This window comes from Theropithecus gelada, chromosome 7b, assembly GCF_003255815.1.
Source record: "Theropithecus gelada isolate Dixy chromosome 7b, Tgel_1.0, whole genome shotgun sequence".
Lineage (NCBI taxonomy): Eukaryota > Metazoa > Chordata > Mammalia > Primates > Cercopithecidae > Theropithecus > Theropithecus gelada.
This window is the reverse complement of record NC_037675.1, coordinates 51535414-51558000: the sequence shown is the minus strand read 5'-3', so window position 1 is coordinate 51558000 and position 22587 is coordinate 51535414. Positions and strand designations below refer to the sequence as shown.

Genomic DNA, 22587 nt, shown 5'->3' with positions numbered 1-22587 from the left:
AAACCTTATTTATGGTGAAGTGTAACATATAATCAGAAAATGTTTAAAGGATAAATACACATTTTAAGGAACACCTATTTAACACTCAGGTTAGAAGACAGAACATTGTCAGCACTTTTCTCAGAATAACTCTTCAAAAGGTAACCACTTTTATGGTATTCACTGTTTTGATTTTCTTTCTTTTTGAGATGGAGTCTTGCTCTGTTGCCAGGCTGGAGTACAGTGGCATGATCTCAGCTCACTGCAACCTCCACCTCCTGGTTTCAAATGATTCTCCTGCCTCAGCCTCCCGAGTAGCTGGGACTACAGGTGTGCACCACCAGGCCCAGCTAATTTTTGTATTTTTAGTAAAGATGGGGTTTCACCATGTTGGCCAGGATGGTCTCGATCTCTTGACCTCGCGATCCGCCTGCCTTGGCCTCCCAAAGTGCTGGGATTACAGGTGCGAACCACTGCACCTGGCCTGTTTTAATTTTCTTTACAGTTTTTCCATCTCAGCATGTATCCCTTAACACCGTTGTTTATTTTTTTTTCTGAATTTGTTTATTTTTTATTTTTGTATTTAATTTTGTCTGACTTTGTGAATGAAATCCCATTGTCTGTATTTTTATCTGGCTTCTTTCTGCCAACATTTTTTCAGGGTGCATCTACATTTTATCTAGTTGTCATTACTACTGCATTTTTTTGACTGTGTATATTCCATTGTATTAATAAGCCACAATATATCTGTCCCATTCTGGATGAATATTTGAATTCTTTTCTAGTTTTGGAAGGTATTATTAATAATGTTATTTATGAGCCTCCTAGCATATGTCTTCTGATAAACATGTGTGCTCATTTCTCTAGAGCAGTGCTGTCTAGAAGAGATATAATGTGAGCCACACATGTAATTTTAAATTTTCCCTCCTAGGCTGGGCATGGTGGCTCATGCCTATAATCCCAGCATTTTGGGAGGCCAAGGCAGGAGGATTGCTTGATCCCAGGAGTTCAAGGCCAGCCTGGGCAATATAGCAAGAACCTGTCTCAAAAATTAAAAAATAAATAAAATAAAATTTTCCTTCCTAAGTGAATTAATTAATGCAGGAACAAAAAACACAAATACTACATGTTCTCATTTACAGGTGAGAGCTAAACATGGGTACCCATGGACATAAAGGTGTTAACAATAGACACCGGGGACTAATAGACGGGGAGTACTATGCTCAGTACCTGGGTGATGGGATCGTTTGTACCCCAGACCTCAGCATGACACAATATACCTAGGTAACAAAATCTGCACATGTGCCCCCTTAATCTAAAATAAAAGTTAAAAAAGAAAATTATCATAGCCACAGTTGAAAAGTAAGAAGAAACAGATGAAGTTGATTTTAATAACATATTTAACCCAATAAATCTAATCATTTCAGCATGTGTCATAAAAATTGAGAATTTGACTTCTTATTTTAATACTAAATCCTTGAATCTGGTTTGTATTTTACACCAACATCCCATTTCCACTCAGTGGAGCTATGTTTGAGGTGTTCAGTACCCACATGAGGCTAGTGTCTATTATATTGGACTGTATAGTTCTAAAGAAATATATGTAGATCTATCCTGAATATATATATCCTACAGTGGAATTGCTCAGTCATAGAGTATACATATCTTGAACTTTAGTACTTTAATGGCAAAGTGTTTGAAAGTGGTTGAACCATTTTACATTCTAGTAGCAGTGTGTGATAGTTCCCATTGCTCCACATAGTTACCAACGTTTGATATTACCAGAATTTTTAGTATTGCTGCCTGGTGAGCGGATAGTTTTCATGGTGGTTTAATTTGCATTTTTCTGATTACTTAAGAGCTAGAGCACTTTTAAATATATATATGGGCTATTTGAATTTCTTCTTTTGTGAAGTGCTAGTTTAAGGGCTTTTTGCCCATTTTTTTCTCTTGGGATTTTTATCATTTTTTTCTTACTGAACTTCTAGGAGTTCTCTATATATTCTGGACATAAGCCTTTTGTTATGCGTACCACATATATCTTCTCCAACTCCGTAACTTGCCTTTTTACCTTCTTAAAGATGTCTTTTGATAAACCTAAATTTTAAAGTTTAATATAAAGTTTATCAGTTCTTTCCTTCATAGCTAGTAATTTTTTGTGTCCTATATAAGAAATCCTTTTCAATTCCTAAAATCATGAAGGTATTACCTAGTTTTACACTGTCAGAGCTTTATTGAGTATATTTATTTGTTAGGCCTAACATGCAGCTAGGATTGATTTTTGGTTAAAGGATGAAGTAGTAGTCGTTGATTTTATTTTTCTGCAGTGGTTCAACACTATTCATACACTTCCCTGCCTCCCCACAACTCTCTGCCCCACCTCATACTCCACAGTGCCATCTTTGGAAATAAAGGTCTATATATATGTGGGCTTGTTTGTGGACTCTGTTATGTCCCATTGATTTCTTTCTCTATCCTTATGCTATTGTCACATTCTTTATTACTGTAACTTTGTAATAAATCCTGACAACCATTGGAGCAAATCCTTGTACTTCCTTACAAACGTATGACTTTCTTGTCAATAAAAAAAAGAATATATGACTGATTTTCTTAGCCTTTTGCACTTTTATGTACATTTTGAAATTATCTTGACATTTTTAGCAAAACCACCTGCTTGGTTTTGATTGTGATTTTATAACTGCATGGATCAATTTTGAGAGAACTCAGAGGTATACAACATTAATATTAAGTCTGACAGTTCACCAACATGGTGTCATCTTTCATTTATTTAGCTCTTTTATTTTTCTTAAAGTCTAGTTTTCTCCCTAGGGGTCATGTGTACCTTATCATGTACTCAAGGTGCACAGTATTTTAAATTCTATTGTAAATGCTATTTAATTTTTTTTTTTTTTTTTTGAGACAAGGTCTCACTCTCACCCAAGCCAGAGTGCAGTAGCATAATCATGGCTCACTGCAGCCTTGACCTCCCGGGCTCAGCTGATCCTCCCACATCAGCCTCCTGTGTAGCTGGGACTACAGGTGTGTGCCACAATGTCTGGCTAATTTTTTGTAGAGGTGGGGTCCCCATGTTGCCCAGACTGGCCTTGAACTCCTGGGCTCAAGCGATCCTCCTGCCTCAGCTTCCCAAAGTGCTGGGATTACGGGAGTGAGCCACTGCACCTGGCCTAAAAATTTTGTTTGCTAGCTTTGTTGCTGGTACATAGAAAAGTTTATTTTTTATGAATTCAGATAATTTATCTGTACAATATTTTTGTCCTGCATGGGTGCGTTATTTTGTCCTCCATGGGTGCATGGATTCTTCAGAGAAACAGAATCAATAGGAAACACACACACACACACACACACACACACACAGAGGAAATTGGCTCATGAGATTATGGTGGCTGAGAAGTCCAAGATCTGCATTTGTCAAGTTGCAGACCCAGAAAAGCCAATAGTATAATTCTAGTCCTAGTCTGAAGGCCTGAGAACCAGAAGAGCTGATGGTATAAATTCCAGTCTGAGTCTGAGTCTGCAGGCAGAAGACTGATGTCCCAGCTCAAATACAGTTAGGCAGAGAGAAAGAATTCTTTCTTAGCCTTTTGTTCTATTCAGGCCTTCAGTCAAGTGGATAAGGCCACACTGGGGATGGGAGTCTGCTTTTCTCAGTCTACCAACTCAAATGTTAATTTCCTCCAGAAATACCCTGACAGACATACCCAGAAATAGTGTGTAACCAGTTATATGGGCACCCCAAAATTAACCATCACAGTGGGCAGTCAGATGATCTGCAAATTTGTTTCTTCTTTACCAATTCTTAAATTTTCTTTTTCTTGGTTTACTGTACTAGCCAGGACCTCCAAATACAATGTGGAATAGAAATGGTAATAGCAAATATCCTTTTTCTTGATCTCAAAAGGAAGGTTGTCAGTGTCTTGTCTTACCATTAACTACGATTTTATATTAGCTTTTTTTTTTTTTTTGAGATGGAATCTTGCTCTGTCGCTCAGGCTGGAGTGCAGTGGCATGATCTCAGCTCACTGCAGCCTCTGCTTCCCGGTTCAATCGATTCTCCTGCCTCAGCCTCCTGAGTAGCTGGAACTACAAGCATCTGCCACCACACCGTCTAATTTTTGTATTTTTAGTAGAGACGGGGTTTCACCTTATTGGCCAGGTGGTCTCAAACTCTGACCTTGTGATCCCCCCGTCTCAGCCTCCCAAAGTGCTAGGATTACAGGTGGGAGCCACCACACCTGGCCTATTGTGGATTTTTAGTATATATCCTTTATCAAATGAAAGAAGTTTACAAAGAGATTGTTTGTTTGTTTGAGACAGAGTCTCACTGTCACCCAGGCTGGAGTGCAGTGGCACGTGATCTCGGCTCACTGCAACCTCCACCTCCCAGGTTCAAGTGATTCTCCTGCCTCAGCCTCCCGAGTAGCTGGGACTACACGCACCTGCTACCACGTCTGGCTAATTTTTTGTAGTTTTGGTGGAGACGGGGTTTCTCCGTGTTGGCCAGGCTGGCCTTGAACTCCTGACCTCAAGTGATCCACCTGCCTCGGCCTCAGAAGTGCTGGGATTATATGTGTGAGCCACCGTGCTGGGCCCACAAAGATATTTTATCATGAATGAGTGTTGAATTTTTTTCAAACGACTTTTCTACATATATATTGGGATGGTCATATTTTTCTTTTTTTTCTCTCTCTCTTTTTTTTTGAGATGGAGTCTCACTCAGTCAGCTAGGCTGGAGTGCAGTGATCTCGGCTCACGGCAGCATCTGTCTACTGGGTTCAAGCAGTTCTCCTGCTTGGCCTTAGCCACCCAAGTAGCTAGGATTACAGGCCTGTGCCACCAACCTAGCTAATTTTTATATTTTTAGTAGAGATGGGGTTTCACCATGTTGTCCAGGCTGGTCTCGAACTCCTGACCTCAGATGATCCACCCACTTCCGGCCTCCCAAAGTGCTGGGATTATAGGTGTGAGCCACTATGCCCGGCTGTGATAGTATAATCTTATTTGTATACATTATGGAATTTAGTTAGGTGATACTTAGGCTTTTTTGTTTTTCTGGATTCATAAGTGAAAATGGCCTATAATTTTCTTTTCTTTTAGGGATGAGGTCTTGCTCATTGCCCCAGGCTGGAGCGCAGTGGCACCATCATGGCTCACTGTAGCCTTGACCTTCTGGGCTCAAGTAATCCTCTTGCCTTAGCCTCCTGAGTAGCTAGGACTACAGGCACATGCCACCATGCCCAACTAATTTTTTATTTTGGAGAGATGGGGTCTTGCTGTGTTGCTCAGGCTGGTCTGGAACTCCTGGCTTCGAGCGATCCTCTGACCTTGGCCTCCCAAAGTGCTGGGATTACAGGCATGAACCACTGCCCAGCTGAAAATGGCCTATAATTTTCATCTTTCTTTTTGAGTTTTTATATAAAGGTTAGTCCCAAAATAAATTGGAGAGTTTATCTTTTTTAAAAAAAAGATTTCTAAATTTTCGCTTAAGATTGTTGTATTACTTCCTTTATGTTTGATGAGTTTGTCAGTGAAGCCAGGTAGACCCATATGATGGGCTATAATGCAAGTCTCAACAAATTCCAAAAGATTGAAATCATAGAAAATTTGTTTTCTGGCCAGGCATGGTGGCTTATGCCTATAATCCCAGCATTTTGGAAGCAGAGGTGGATGGATAGCTTGAGCTCAAAAGTTCAAGACCAGCTTGAGCTCACAAGTTCAAGACCAGCTTGAGGTCAAGCCTATAGTGAGCCATGATTGCGCTACTGCATTCCAATGTGGGTGGCAGAATGAGACTCTGTCTCAAAAAAATTAAATAAGTAAATAAAATGAAAAAGAGAGTATGTTTTCTGACCACGTGATTATTATAGAAATCAATTTTTAAAACCTTTAAAAATATTTGCTTCTAGATTTTTTTTTTTTTTTGAGACGGAGTCTTGCTCTGTCACCCAGGCTGGAGTGCGGTGGCCGGATCTCAGCTTACTGCAAGCTCCGCCTCCCGGGTTCACGCCATTCTCCTGCCTCAGCCTCCCGAGTAGCTGGGACTACAGGCGCCCGCCACCACGCCCGGCTAGTTTTTTTGTATTTTTTTTTTTTTTTTAGTAGAGACGGGGTTTCACTGTGTTAGCCAGGATGGTCTCGATCTCCTGACCTCGTGATCCGCCCGTCTCGGCCTCCCAAAGTGCTGGGATTACAGGCTTGCGCCACCGCGCCCGGCCCTGCTTCTAGATTCTCAAGGTGAAAGAAGAAACCATAATGGAAATTAGAAAGTATAGTCCACCATTCTTATCCTTGGGTTCTTAATCTACAGATTCAGCCAACCTCAGATCAACAATATTTGGGAAAATAATGGATGGTTGCATTTGCACTGAACACATACAGACTTTTCTTTTGTCATTATTCCCTAAACAATACAATATAATCACTATTACATAGCATTTACATTGTATTAGGTGTTTTTTGTTTTTGTTTTTTCTTTTTGAGATGGAGTTTCGCTCTGTCACCCAGGCTGGAGTGCAGTGGCACGATCTCAGCTCACTACCAGCTTCAGCTCACTACCAACTCCACCTCCCGGGTTCACGCCATTCTCCTGCCTCAGCCTCCCGAGTAGCTGGGACTACAGGTGCCCACCACCACGCCCGGCTAATTTTGTTTTTTTATTTTTAGTAGAGACGGGGTTTCATTGAGTTAGTCACGATGGTCTTGATCTCCTGACCTCATGATCCACCCACCTTGGCCTCCCAAAGTGCTGGGATTACAGGTGTGAGCCACCACACCCAGCCCATTGTATTAGGTGTTATAAGTAACCTAGAGATGATTTAAAGTATATGGGAGGATGTGGGTAGGTTGTATACAAATGTTACACCATTATATATAAAGGACTTGGGCATCCATGGATTTGGGTATCCACAGGTGTCCTGGAAGTACTTTCCCACAGATACTGAAGGATGACTGTATTTTGAAGTGGATGATTACAAAAATATTCCATATGAAAATACGGGTTTTTACAAAAGTAGTTTTAGAGAAAACATACATATTAGAAAAGAAAGGTTGACAAAAATGAGCAAAGTGTCCATCTCAAGAAGTTGGCAAAAGAACCTAAGAAGTGGAAGAAATAATGAAGATTAAGCAAAAATAAATGAAATATAAAGCAAACATAAAATAGGATCATAAAAGCCAAGAGTTGGTTCTTTTAAAGATTAATAACATTGATAAACCTCTGAGATGCTGATCAAGAAAAGAACGAACACACAAAAACTAGTATTAGGAATGAAAGAAGGGATTTTACTATAAATCCTATAGACCTACAAAATATGAGGCTATAATGCACAATTTTAAGCTATTTTTTTTTGAGATGGAGTCACCGAGGCTGGAGTGCAGTGGTGCGATCTCTGCTCACTGCAACCTCTGCCTCCCAGGTTCAAGCAATTCTCCTGCCTTAGCCTCCTGAGTAACTGGGATTACAGGCACGCGCCACCACACCCAGCTAATTTTGTATTTTTAGTTTCACCATGTTGGCCAGGCTGGTCTCAAACTCCTGACCTCAGGTGATCCGTCTACCTCGGCCTCCCAATGTGCTGGGATTACAGGCGTTAGCCACTGTGTCTATGCTAATTTTTTTAAACTCTCATTTTGTTCAGGCATGGATCCCTTAGGAAATGGCAAAGTCTAAATCATAGGCTAAATCATAGGCAATGGTCAGTTTAGTGGTAGGCATGTGATCTGATGTTAGGAAGAATTCTATGGTAAATTTTGAGACTCCAAATGAAATGGTTAACTTCAATTCTGTGTTCTTTGTGGGGAGGGTTTTAAATTACTTTTGCTTAACTATGAGGCTATTCAGGTTATCTATTATTGTGTTAGTGCTTCTGATTTCATGGCATAAAAATTTAAAACAGGCTGGGTGTGGTGGCTCATGCATATAATCCCAGTACTTTGGGAGGCTAAGGTGGGAGGATCACTTGAGCCCAGGAGTTCAAGACCAGTCTGGGCAACATGGTGAGACTTCATCTCTACAAAAAGTTTTAAAAATTAGCCAGGTTATGGTGGCACACACCTGTAGTGCCAGCTACTTGGGAGGCTGAGGTGGGAAGGTCACTTGAGCCCAGGTCTGCAGTGAGCCTGGGTGACAGAGTGAGACCCCGTCTCAAAAAAAGAAAAAAGAAAGCAATACTTTTTTATTATTTCTTTCAACAAATATTTATAGGACACCTACTGTATGCTAGGTACTATTATTTACCATATTTCTTATATCCAGTCAGACAGGATTATTTTTTAGGACAAAAATTTAGAAACAAAAATGGCTCATTCCTAGAAGGATACAGCTGCTTAATAAAAAGAAAAGAAAAAAAAAAAAAAAAGAAAAGAAAAAACGGTAGGGGACTCAGCATAGCTGGTGGTGGCAATGCTATTGTGAAAGCTGAGTAGTGTGTATTTCACAGAGCACCTCTGTAATTTGTAAAGGAGTATGGTTTTTCAGAGGTACCTTTATTACTGGGATTCATGACCTGCATGGACTTCAAGTAGGTTTGTTGACTTCAAGGTATCCACAATTCCTCTGAAATTGTATCGAGTAGTTTATGTGTATATGCTTTTTGGTGATAGAGAAGAGAGGGTTCAATGACTTTCCGTAGATTTTTCAAAGGGTCCAAAAATATTTAAGAACCACTGCTCTGTGGGTTAAGAAAAGTTTACAGAGACCAACAAATAGTTTTTTTCTTCATTTTGTGTTTTATGTCTGTTTTGAGTAACCATTATAGTAAAATATTAATTATGTGTAAGATTCTCTTTGACTTTTGTTCAATTTATATTATTTTGCCATTACTTTAACTGATAACTTTTTTTAAAGGTTCAGGAACAAGTGCATCCCACTCTCTCAGCTAATGAAGAGTCTCTCTATTATATTGAAGAGCTGATTTTTCAGCTGCTTAATAAATTATGCATGGCCCAGCCAAGGACTGTTCAAGATGTAGAGGTAAAAATTATGTTGTCATTTCAAGAAGTCATTCAACCACTGTATGAATTAATTTTTGTATCTATATCATTCTAAATTGTTGTGGAAACTAAAATCATTGAAATTATGCATGAGATGTATGGTCAGTTTGTTTTTGACAAAAACATCAAGGCAGTTCATTGAGGAAAGGCAAATTTTTCAGAAAAAAAAGTCTTAGAACAACTGGGTGCATTTATGAGGGGAAAAAACCTTGAAACCTATCTCATGCCGTAGACAAAAATTAATTCAAAATGGATCATGGCCTTAGACAACAGCTAAACTACAAGGTTTCTAGAAGAAAATTCTGGAAAAATCTTCATAATCTGGGGTTAGGCACATGTTTTTTAGAGAGGATTCAAAACATAGTACTTTATATTTAATAATAAGGCCAGGTGCGGTGGCTCACGCCTGTAATCCCAGTACTTTGGCTGACTGAGACGGGAGAATTGCTCGAGCTCAGGAATTTGATACCAGCCTGGGCAATATAGGGAGACCCCGTCTCTACAAAAAGTTTAACAATTAGCCAGGCCTAATGGCATGTGTCCGTAGTTCCAGCTACTTGGAGGCTGAGGCAGAGGATTGCTTGAGCCCAGGAAATCAAGGTTGCAGTGAGCCATGATCATACCACTGCACTCTAGCTAGGGTGAGAGAGGGAAACTCGGTCTCAAAAAAACAAAACAAAGAAGAAAATAGATGAGAAATTAAAAAGATGTAGTCATAGACTAGTGGAAAACGTAGAGCTTGAATCCAGAATATATTAAAAACTACTGGAAATCAATAATGAAAAAGACACTTTTCTCCCCTAAAGGGGCAAAAGTCTTAAACAGAAACATGTAAAAGAAGATTTACTAATATTCAGTAAGCACATGAAAAGGCGCTAAAGCTCGTAAGTGATCAGGGAAATAGAAATTAAAACCATGATGAGATACTGTTTCCCACCCACTAAAAAGGATAAAATTAAAGACTGATTACACCAAATGTTGGTGAGAATGTAGAGCAGCTAGCTCTTTCTTTCTTTTCTTTTCTTCCTTTCCTTTCCTTTCCTTTCCTTCCTTTCTTTTTTTTTTTTTTTTTTTTTTTTTTTTTTTTTGAGACAGGATCTCGCTCTGTCACCCATGCTGGAGTACAGTGGCACAATTACGTCACAGCTCACTGCAGCCTCAACCTCCTGGGCTTAGGTGATCCTCCCTTCTCAGCCTTTTGAGTGGCTGGGATTACAGGTGTGGGCCACCATGCCCAGCTACTTTTAAATGTTTTTGTAGAGATGAGTTTCCCTATGTTGCGTACGCTGTTCTCAAACTCCCGGGCTCAAGTGATCCTCCCACCGTGGCCTCCCAAAGTGCTGGAATTACAGGTGTGAACCATTGACCCCAGCCTCAGCTCTGTCGCCCAGGCTGGAGTGCAGTGGCGTGATCTCGGCTCACTGCAAGCTCCGCCTCCTGGGTTCATGCCCTTCTCCCCCCTCAGCCTCCCTAGTAGCTGGGACTACAGGCGCCTGCCACCGCGCCCGGCTAATTTTTTTGTATTTTTAGTAGAGACAGGGTTTCACCGTGGTCTTGATCTCCTGACCTCGTGATCCGCCCGCCTTGGCCTCCCAAAGTGCTGGAATTACAGGCGTGAGCCACTGCACCCGGCCTAACTGTAACTCTTAAACATTGCTAGTGGGAATATGAAATGGTATAATCATTTTGGAAAACTGTCAGTTTCTTATAAGTTAAATATATATCTAGCATATGACCCAGTAGTTCTGTTCCTATTTAACCCTAGAGAACGAAAATATATTCACAGAGACCCACACATGAGTGCTAAAGCGGTTTAATTCATAATAACCAAGAGTTGGAAACAAGTCAAATTTCTGTCAACAAGAAAATGGATAAATAAATGTGGCAGATTCATAAAATGGAATACTAGTCAGTAGTAAAATTTTAAAAATGAACTATTGATATGAGCAATAATATAGCTGCCATTCATAAACATTATATAGAGCAAAAAAGCCAGACCCAAATGAGTACATATGTATAATTTCATATATATATGAAATTTAGAAACAGCTAAAGCCAATTGAGGTAGAAATCAGAATGGTAGTTGCCTGTGATGGCTGGAGATCAGGATTATAAAAATGTTCTCAATGAGACCAGGCATGGTGGTTCATGCCTGTAATCCCAGCACTTTGGGAGGCTAAGGTGGGTGGATCACTTGAAGTCAGGAGTTTGAGACCAGCCTGGGCAACATGGTGAAACCCCATCTCTACCAATATTACAAAAATTAGCCCATGTGGTGGTGCACACCTGTAGTCCCAGCTACTCCGGAGGCTGAGGCACAAGAATCACTCAAACCCAGGAGTTGGAGGCTGCAGTGAGCCGAGGTCTTGGTGCCACTGCACTCTAACCTGGGTGACAGAGTGAGACCGTCTCAAAGAAGATGAAAAAAAAAAAATGTTCTCTGTGTCAGTTGAGATAATGGTTACACAGACATAAGCATTTCTAAAACTCAACAAATTGTACATTTTAAGATCTGTGTATTTTACTGCATATAAGTATTACCTCAGTAAAAGATTAGTGTAAATTTTGAGGACATTTTCTCATTGATTTAAAAAATGTATATGTATGTGTGTGTATATATACATATCTCTCTGAAAAACTATGTTTAAATTAGTGCTAAAATACTTGTTTTGCCTTGGTTACATGGAAGTATTTTTGGATTTTTAGCAATATCTGTTAGGGAGAGTTTTACTTCTTTTGTATAAAAACACCCTGTGCACATAAAATTAATATTAATATAATTTGTATTCTTTTTCTCCTGCTAAAAACAAAACAAATGTCTAACAGTACAGCTATCAAAAATTATTTTTGTTTTTATTTTTTGAGTTGGAGTCTTACTCTGTCACCCGGGTTGGAGTATAGTGGTGTGATCTTGGCTCACTGCCACCTCAGCCACCCAGGTTCAGGCGATTCTCCTGCCTCAGCCTCCCAAGTAGCTGGGACTACAAGCGTGTACCCCAGGCTAATTTTTGTATTTTCAAAAATTACTTTTATACTATACTGTTTACATTTCCTTTTTTTTTTTTTTTTTGGAAAATTTTTTCTATAAGCAACAACTTTCTTTCTTTCTTTTTGTGAAGTGGCATGATCATAGCTCACTGTAGCCTTGAACTCCTGGGTCCAAGTGATCCTCCTGCCTCAGCCTCCCAAGTAGTTGGGACTACAGGCATGTGTCACTGCGCCCAGCTAATTTTTATTTTTATTTTTGTAAAGACTGGGCCTTGCCGTGTTGCCCAGGCTGGTCTTGAACTCCTGGTCTTCAGTGATCCTCCCTCCTCAGCCTTCCAAAGTGCTGGGATTACAGGTGTTAGCCACCGTGCCCAGCTATAACAAATTTCAGTATAAAGGGAAATCTTAATTTGTAGCAATTGAACTGTTAAGATTTTCCAGGATTCTTGGAATTAAAGCATTTTTCCCCGTGTTCTCTGCTGCCAGTTGTTTGGGTTTTCTTGTGTTTTGTTTTAAGAGACAGGGTCTTGCTTTATCACCCAGACTAGCGTGTAGTGACAGGATCATAGCTCACTATAGCCTTGAACTCCTGGGATCAAGCAGTTCTCCTGCCTCAGTGCGTGCAACCATGCCTGGCTAATTTTTAAATTTTTTTGTAGAGACAGGGTCTCCCTACTTGCACAGGCTGGTTTCATACTCCTGGCCTCAAGGGATCCTCCCACCTCGACCTCCCAAAGTGCTGAGACTTAGAGGCATGGACCACCATGCCCAGCCTCTGCTACTAGTTTTGAACATGAAATAAATACACTGAAAGCATACTTTTAAATAGCTAAATTTGCTAAAATCTGAGACTATAATTGTAAATATAAGAGACCCTGCTAAATTAGAGTTTAATTCAGATCTCAGTAGTTCTTTTTCATGCCAATGAATCACTAAATTAAAATTAGATGAACTGCCTAGGTGCAGTGGCTCACATCTGTAATCCCAGCACTTTGGAAAGTTGAGGCGGACACAATCACTTGAGCCCAGGAATTTGAAACCAGCCTGGGCAACATGGCAAAACTCTGTCTCTACAAAAAATAGAAAAATTAGCAAAGAGTAGTGGTATGTGCTTGTAGTCCCAGCTACTTGGGTTGCTGAGGTGGGAGGATCATTGGAGCCTGGGAGGTGGAGGTTGCAGTGAGCTGAGCCGCCCCTGCACTTGCACTTCAGCCAGAAGTGAGACAAAATAAGACCTTGTCTCCAAAAAAAAAAAAAACCAAGATGAACCACAAAGGCTAGGATTGTTTTTGTCAAGGTATGTATTTTCATAAGCCATTCTGAGCTCTCTAACCCACTTCATCTTCCAAGAGATACATGATCCTTTTTATTTGAAGCTCTAAGATTAGAGTGGCTGTATACTAATGATTAAAAATGAATGAACAATTTTTGCTCTGCTAGGTAAATAGTTTTAACTCTAGAAACCTAATTTAAAATCACTAATACACTATTTCATGTTTTCTTAATCTTTCTTATATATCCTATGTATTGTTTTTTCATTTTTCCAGTTCACCTTAATTATGTTTAAAGCTTTCTTTTTAAATTTTGCCTTTTTGTTTTATCCATGAAAATTATGTGGAAAAATTTTGATAGTCCTGTTGACCTTTTTTTTTTTTTTTCCAGTTGGGATCTCCCTCTCACCCAGGCTGGAGTGTAGTCGCATGATCTCGGCTCGCTGCAACCTCTACCTCCTGGGTTCAAGCGATCCTTCCACCTCAGCTTCCCAAGTAGCTGGGACTACAGGCATGCACCACCATGCCAGGCTAATTTTTGTCATTTTTAATAGAGATGGGGTTTCATCATGTTGCCTGGCTGGTCTCAAACTCCTGAGCTCAAGTGATCCACCTGCCTCAGCCTCCCAAAGTGTTGGGATTACAGGCATGAGCCACTGTGCCCGGCCTGACCTTTTTTTAAACCAAAAAATTTATTTATTACAGGAATCAGAATGTATTGTCACTATTATCTGCTAGCATTAAGAATAGTGATCAAGTTGAATTTTGTGTGAATTTCCTATTTACAAACACTTTTATTAATACTACAATGGTTCTGCTATGATTGAGCAGGAGCGAGTTCAGAAGACCTTTCCTCACCCAATTGATAAATGGGCCATTGCTGATGCACAATCTGCTATAGAAAAACGAAAAAGAAGAAATCCTCTTTTACTGCCTGTGGACAAAATCCATCCTTCGTTGAAGGTAACAAAAGATTAAACATTAGTTGGGGGGTGTTCTTTATAACAAATAATATTTTATTTCTATATTTATAAAGCATTAATGTAGCATGGTCTGTGTTAGTGTGTATATGTGCGCTTGCATGTATATACTTGTACATACATGTCATATAAATATGTATACAAAATAATTATAGTCTGGTGAAATTTGCTTTTCAAACAATATTAAAATTAATAGTGATAATGCATCAGTATTATTTTGTGGCATCTTTTTTTTTTTTTTTTTTTTTTTTAACAGAGACAGGGTCTTGCTGTGTTGCCAAGGCTGGTCTCAAACTCCTGGGCTCAGGCGATCCACCTACTTTGGCCTCCCAAAGTGGTAGGATAAGAGTCATGAGCCATCATGCCTGGCCCATTGTGGCATCTTCCAATGACTGTTACTCTGACTGATTCCTATGTAGTAGGCCATGATTCTCAGCCATTTGTTGATTAAGAAAGTATATAATGTCAGAAGCTACTATGAGTTCAGAGCAGAACTGTTTTTAAAATTAATTTGTATTATTACAGATTATTTTTTATATACTGGAAAAGTGGGCTAGGACCTAGTTTGCCTACTAGATGCATATTAGTGCATAGGGCAAAATATGCTTGATGTATATGGATTTTAAGAGTTTTGCAGCAAATTCAAGCACCCCGCCCCCCTGCGCACTCCCCCACCACACACACACACACACACACACACGCACACACACTTCCTCTCCTCCCCTCAGTAGAAACTACTGTAATTAGGGGATACTGGTTTTAAAACAGGGTCCTTGAAGATAGCAGATATTTTAATATTTGTCAGATGAGTTTTGGTTAATGTATTAGGAGGCTTTTAGTGGAGTGCAACCCAAGATCTCTAAAAGGCAGAGTTGTTAGATTGATAAAAGGCAGAGTTGTTAGATTCGATGTCTCTTAAAAGAAGAAAAGCCCCCAATTCAGGGACCAGAGATTCATTTTATAAACTACATTTAGACATATAGTTAATAGAAAGTTTTTTTATAAGCAAGGATGTTAAATAAGAATTTTTAAAGTGTTTAATACTTGACAGTGCTACATTTTGCAATTAAATTATTTATTCTTTTCACAGGAAGTGTTAGGGTACAAAGTGGACTACCATGTGTCCCTATATATTGTGGCTGTACTAGAATATATCTCAGCTGATATTTTAAAATTGGCTGGTAATTATGTTTTTAATATCCGGCATTATGAAATATCTCAGCAGGACATTAAAGTGTCAATGTGTGCGGATAAGGTAAGTGTTACAAGGTATTTAAACTTAACTTGAATAGCAACTATACTCATTTCTGCCTCAATCTTTTTGTATACATTATTAGATAAGTAATTTTTATAATTGCTAGTACTGGAAGAGAGAAAAATCCTGCCTTTACAGAGTAACCATGATATTTTCCAGGTTTTTAAGCATATGGCAGGATGGGGATCTCTTTTTTTGGTCAATAATCTTTTACTTACAAGAAAAAAACATCCAAGGCCTCAAACCAATTTAAGTAGTTTGAGTTTTATATTTTCAGAAAGAGAATATATAGAGTTCTACTCAGGTACTTTTAAGTGTAAGTAATTTTGAAGACGCTACTTTAGTTTCACAGCTTAGCTTAGTGAGGCACAGGGAGAGAGAAAATTAGGCTGAATGCTGAAGTTACTCCCCTCTGATCATTTTTTTTGTTTTTATATCTGTCTTCTTCCCTGGCTGTAAGCTACTTGCGGGAAGAAATTGAGTCTTTCATGTTATTCTGTACTCCTTTTCTCACCTTCTTATTTTTCTTCCTATTTATTTATTTATTTGAGACAAGGTCTCACTTTGTCACCCAGGCTGGAGTGCAGTGGCACAATCTCAGCTCACTGCAACCTTTGCCTCCCTGGCTCAAGCGATCCTCTTATCTCAGCCTCTCGAGTAGTTAGGACCACAGGCATGCATCACCACATCCAGCTGTTTTTGTGGTTTTTTTTTGGAGAGATAGGGTTTCACCATGTTGCCCAGGCTGGTCTTGAACTCCTGAGTTCAAGTGCCTGCCTCGGCCTCCCAAAGTGTTAGGATTATACACATGAGCCACTGCACACACTGAAGCTATAACACTGAATAAGATTGCAATCCTTGTATTAGAAGGTATTTATTTTACTGCAAAATAAAAAGAAACAGATAATTACAGAACAATATGATTAAAACTATTATACTAATAAGTCCGAGGTACAGTGGAGAAAGTAATGAACTCTAGCATGGGTGAGGCCAGAAAGACTACAGAGAAAATGCCTAAATGAAGCTCTCTCAGCGTGAACAACCTCCAGGACCTAGCACATGTCGGTGGTTCTCACCCTTGACTGCACATCAGAATTAATAGAAAGCTTTTAAAGAATGCTGATGCCTGCATATCACCCCCAGATATTTAACTGGCTTGGATTGGATCTCCAAACCTCAGTGTTCTTTGAAAGCATTCCAGGTAATTCTGATGTGCAGTTATAATGACTGAGACCCATTGTACGATTCCATAATTTCAGAAATGACTTTTCACTTACATTGTGGTTGCAATTCCTTGTTATCTCTATTTTGACTTCTAAAATTATGGCTACTTTTTTTTTTAACTTTGAAAATATCTTAGACTTATAGAAAAGTTGAAAGTATAACAAAAAGTACGCCCTTGCCACTTGAACCATATGAGAGTAAGTTGCCAACATAGTGTGTCCTATAAACAAGAACATTCTGCTACATTACCACAGTATGACTGACAGTCAAAATCCAGGAAATGAATACATTTGATACATTTTACCATCTAACTTTCAAACATCATTCATGTCTTGTCACATATCCTAATGATGTTTTTACCAAAATCATTCATTCCAGAAGCATATATTGTTTATGTGTCATGTATGTTTATCCTCTTCAGTCTGGAATAATTCCTCATTCTTCCCTTAACTTTTTTTTTTTTTTTTTTTTTTTTAAACATGGCAAAGCAGGCCAGGCATGGTGGATCACACCCGTAATCCCAGCACTTTGGGAGGCTGAGGCAGGCAGGTCACTTAAGGTCGAGTTCAAACCAGCCTAGTCAACGTGGCAAAACCCCGTCTCTACTAAAAATACAAAAAAAGTTGCTGGGCATGGTGGCACATGCCTGTAATCCTACTTACTCAGGAGGCTGAGCCACGAGAATCATTTGAACCCAGGAGGCAGAGTTTGCAGTGAGTTGAGATTGGGCCACTGCACTCCAGCCTGGGCGACAAAGCAAGACATTGTTTCAAAAAAAAAAAGATAGTAAAGTTGACTTTATTCAAGGGAGGTCATGGCAATAGGTACAGGGACCACTGCAGTGTAATCCCATGGTTGGGGAGAGAGACATTAGAATCAACTCTCCTCCCTTAAGTTTTATAACCTTTACACTTTTGAGGGTTACAGGTCAGTTATTGTGTAGAACGTCCCTCAATTTAGGTTTTCTCTGTTGTTTTCTCTTGGTTAGAATCAGGTAATGGTCTTCTTTGGCAGGAATATCATAGAAATTGTGCTGTGTTCTTCTCATTGCATTTTCTCAGATGGCACACAGGCACATGATTTCGTTGTGTCTCATTAGTAGTGGTGATGTTGACTGATTACTTGATTAGGGAATTTTCTGCCAGGCTTCTCATCTGTGAAGTTACTCTTTTCCCTTTTGTAATTAATAAATGAACATTTTGTGGAGTATTTTGAAACTGCGTATCTTATTCTTCATCACACTCAAATTTGTTTATCTTAATATGGACTAATGAATTATTATTTTATTCAATGGGTCGTAATCTGTTCCTTCATTATTTAGATGTTGCAGGCCAGGCACCATGGCTCATGCCTATAATCCCAGCACTTTGGGAGGCCGAGACAGGTGGATCGCTTGAGCTCAGGAGTTTGAGACCAGCCTGGGCAACATGTCTCTACAAAGAAAAAAAATTAGCCAGGCGTGTGCTTGTAACTATAGTCCCAGCTATTTGGGAGGTTGAGGTGGGAGAATCACTGGAGCTCGGGAGATTGAGGCTACATGAAGCCGAGATCATGCCACTGCACTCTGTCTCAAAAAAAAAAAAAAGTTTCGGTTGTTCCAGATTTGGTTATTAGGAGCCCTAGCTTGGTTTTTCTGTTCCTGTCTATTTGAGCACTTTCTTTTCTTTTCTCCTTCCTATTTATTAATTTATTAAATTATAAATTGACAAATTATAGTTGTATATATTTATGGAGTACAAGGTAAGGTTATGATCACGAAGACAATGTGGAATAATTAAATCAAGTTAATTAACATTTATTCAAGTACTTATTTTTTGTGGTGAGAACATTTGAAATTTAGTCTTAGGTAGTAGAATGATGGTTATAAGGCTAGGAAGGGTAGATGGAGTCGGGGAAATGGGGATGGTTAATGGGTACAAAAATATTGTTAGAATGAATGAGATCTAGTATTTGATATCTCAATAGGGTGACTACAGTCAACGATAATTTATTGTATATTTTACAACACTTAAAAGAGTATAATTGGATTGTTTGTAGCACAAAGAAAGGATAAATGCTTGAGGTGATGGAGACTCCATTTTATTCTGATGTATGCATTATATGCCTGCATTTACTCCTTAAATATATACACTTACTATGTACCCACAAAACTTTGTTTTGAAAATTGAAATGACAAAAAAATTTACTTTTTGCAATTTTGAAATGTAAATACATTATTATTTACTATATTCACCATACTGTGCAATAAATCTTACAAAAAAGACCCGATTCCTCCTAATTGAGGTTTTGTCCCCCTACCCTGCAGCCTCTGGTTACCACATTCTATTCTGCTTCTATGAGTTTGTTCTAGAGTCCACATGTAAGTGAAAACACATGTGCATTTTTTGTTGTTGTTTGTTTTTTGTTTTTTTGTTTTTGTTTTTCTTTTTTGAGATAGAGTCCCGCTCTGTCGCCCAGGTTGGAGTGTAGTGGCGTGATCTCAGCTCATTGCAACCTCTGCCCCCCAGGTTCAAGCGATTCTCCTGCCTTAGCCTCCCAAGTAGCTGGGAGTACAGGTGCCCGCCACCACGCCTGGCTAATTTTTGTGTTTTTAGTAGACGGGGTTTCACTATGTTGGTCAGGCTGGTCTCGAACTTCTGACCTCGTGATCTGCCCGCCTCGGCCTCCCAAAGTCCTGGGATTACAGGCGTGAGCCACCAGCTTGTTTGCTTTTGAGAGCTTGAGTCTCCTTCTGTCACCCAGGCTCACTGCAGCTTCAAACCCCTGGGCTCGGGCAATCCTCCTGCCTCAGCCTCACAAGTAGCTAGAGCTATAGGCATCTGCCACCATGCCCAGCTAATTTCTAAATTTTTGTAGGAATAGGGTCTCGCTATGTTGCCCAGGCCGGTCTGGAACTCCTGGCTTCAAGTGATTTTCTTGCCTCAACCTCCCAAGACACTGGGATTACAGATGTGGGCCACTGCACCAGGCCATAAAGTATTTTTTTTAAGTCATTCCTTTATTTGAAGCATTTTTCTGTGTCCTAAATCTCCACCTTTTGAGAGTTTTAAAAAATCATGTGGCAGGATTTTCAGATCCCCTTGTTATATTGCTTTTAGACTGATTTCTAAAACTGAAGATAATAGTCCAGATTTGGTCTGAGCAACAGAGTATATTGAAATGCATGTACGTATCCTTTATTCTATATGCTACTCTTTAATAATTTCAGCGTTAATATTTTGGCACCATGTTACTCTGTGTACTTACTGAGTCTGCAGATTTCTAAACTCCCGAGGACTGTTCCATGTGAAGTACCATTTTGTTATGTCTTTGATTTCTCCAACTTGTGCTGTTGATTTTTTGTTGTTATTGTAAGAATGAACGTGAATTTATCCCTAGAAAATTTCATACTGTTATTGAGGCTATGTTCCAGCATATGTAGATATTTTAAAAATTGAATTTTCATTCAGCATTTTAGGTACTCTTCCCACGTTTTTGTAATGTGTACAGATCTGATAAACCTTGAATTAAAATTATTTAGTAAAAATGTTGAAAAGGCCAGGTGCCTTTGAATCTGGGAGGCAGAAGTTGCAGTGAGCCGAGATCGTGCCACTGCACTCCAACCTGGGTGACAGAGTGAGACTCCATATTATTTTATTTATTTATTTTTTGTTGAGACGGAGTCTTGCTCTGTCGCCGAGGATGGAGTGCAGTGGCATGATCTTGGCTCACTGCAACCTCCGCCTCCCAGTTTCAAGTGATTCTCCTGCCTCAGCCTCTCGAGTAGCTGGGATAACAGGTGCCTGCCACCATGCCTGGCTAATATTTTTGTATTTTTAGTAGAGACGGGATTTTACCATGTTGGACAGGCCGGTCTCGAACTTCTGACCTCAGGTGATCCACCTGCTTCAGTCTCCCAAAATGCTGGGATTACAAGTGTAAGCCCCCGCATCCAGCCAATACTCTATCTTAAAATATATATATATATATATATATAGAGAGAGAGAGAGAGAAAAGGATTATATAAGAAATGAGATTTCTAGCATATGTTATTAGTGGCATTCTTCTAGGTTAAAAGTTACCACTTTTCTTCATTATTACCTTTTATTAGCTATTATTTCACATTTTGTTTAATTCATGGGTCAACAAACTTTACCTATAAAGGCCCAGGGGATAAACATTGTAGGCTTTGTGTGCCATACATCTTTCTTGCATCTACTCATCTCTGCCCTTGTAGCATGAAAGCAGCCGTAAATGAATTAGCGTGGGCTATGTTCCAGCAAAACTTTATTTACAAAAACAGTCTGTGGGCTGGATTTGGCTGGTAGTTTGCTGGTCCTTGTTTCAGACATTCCTGTCATGATCCCCTATTTGTCACAAGAGACTGTCATATGCTTAGCTAAAATCCGGATGACTTGGCCGGGCGTGGTGGCTCACGCCTGTAATCCTAGCACTTTGGGAGGCCAAGACTGGCAGATTGTCGGAGCTCAGGAATTCGAGACCGGCCTGGGCAACATGGTGAAACTCCATCTCTACTATAATACAAAAAATCAGCCAGACGGTGGCAGTTGCCTGTAATCCCAGCTACTCAGGAGGCTGAAGCACGAGAATTGCTTGAACCTGGGAGGCGGAGGCTGCGGTGAGCTGAGTGCCACTGCTCTCCAGCCTGGGTAACAAAGTGAAACTATGTCTCAAAAAAAAAAAAAATCCAGATGACTTGATTTGTGGATCTAGTTATGTAACCATAAGTAATGAGATTGTATGACATGATGTGATCTTAGTATATCCAAACTGATTTCTAGAGATCACTAGTTCAAGAGCTCACAAACCATCTGTTTAATAATTATTTGAATACATGGTTTCTAGGGATATCTTTAATTTGCCAGACAGAGAACTTGAAACCAGCCCTATTTCTTTACATTTAAAAATAAAAGCAACATTTGACTATATGAGGTATTCTAGCATATCAAAGATTGCTGAGAATTAGATGATCATAGGAAAGAACCATAGAATTTAAGTTCTAGTATATATGTCATTATTAAGGAAAATAGTATTTAAACTGGAAAAGTTGAACATATAAATGCTTAAGAAGGAAATTAATGTGTAGGAAAGGTAAAGGCCAGGCACAGTGCTTCACGCTTGTAGTCCCAGCACTTTAGGAGGCTGAGGCAGGAGGATATATTGAGCCCAGGAGTTTGAGACCAGCCTGGGCAGCACAGCAAGACTTCATCTCTACAAAAAAATTTAGAAAAAGAAACAAAGAAAGAAAGGTGAGACACCCTGGAGAATATAGCAAGACCTCATCTCTACTAAAAATTAAAAAAAATGTTAGCTGGGTATGGTGGGGCATCCAACTACTTGGAAGGCTGCGGTAGGAGGATTGCTTGAGCCTGAGAAATTGAGGCTGTAATGAGCTATTGTGCCATTGGGCAATAGAGGACAAAAAAAAAAAAAAAAAATGAGAGAATAAGAGGTCACAAAGCTGCTCTGAAGAAACTTAGTTCACCAGATCTAGATGTACTAGCAGTTGAGTTCTGTATTTTCTTTTTAACCTATTGAATTATACTTTTTTTTTTTCTGAAACAAACGCTTGCTCTCTCGACCAGGCTGGAGTATAATGGAGTGATCCTGGCTCACTGCAACCTCTGCCTCCTGGGTTCAAGCAGTTCTCCTGCCTCAGTCTCCTGAGTAGCTGGGATTACAGGCACCTGCCACACGCCTGGCTAATTTTTGTATTTTTAATAAAGACAGGGTTTTGCCGTGTTGGCCAGGCTGGTCTCGAACTCCTGACCTCAAGTGATCTGCCTGCCTTGGCCTCCCAAAGTGCTGGGATTACAGGCGTGAGCCACGCCTGGCCTTTTTTTTTTTTTTTTTTTTTTTGAGACGGAGTCTCGCTCTGTCG

The 22587-nt window shown here is 39.6% G+C and overlaps 1 protein-coding gene across 1 annotated transcript in view; it reads left to right on the top strand.

Moving 5' to 3' along the window:
* The window catches only part of SOS2 (SOS Ras/Rho guanine nucleotide exchange factor 2), a 116916-nt gene that overhangs the window by 17655 nt on the left and 76674 nt on the right, over positions 1–22587 (top strand). The window contains 3 exon segments of the mRNA XM_025391970.1: positions 8843–8968; positions 14079–14210; positions 15318–15482. Coding sequence (XP_025247755.1) covers positions 8843–8968; positions 14079–14210; positions 15318–15482 — 423 coding nt within the window.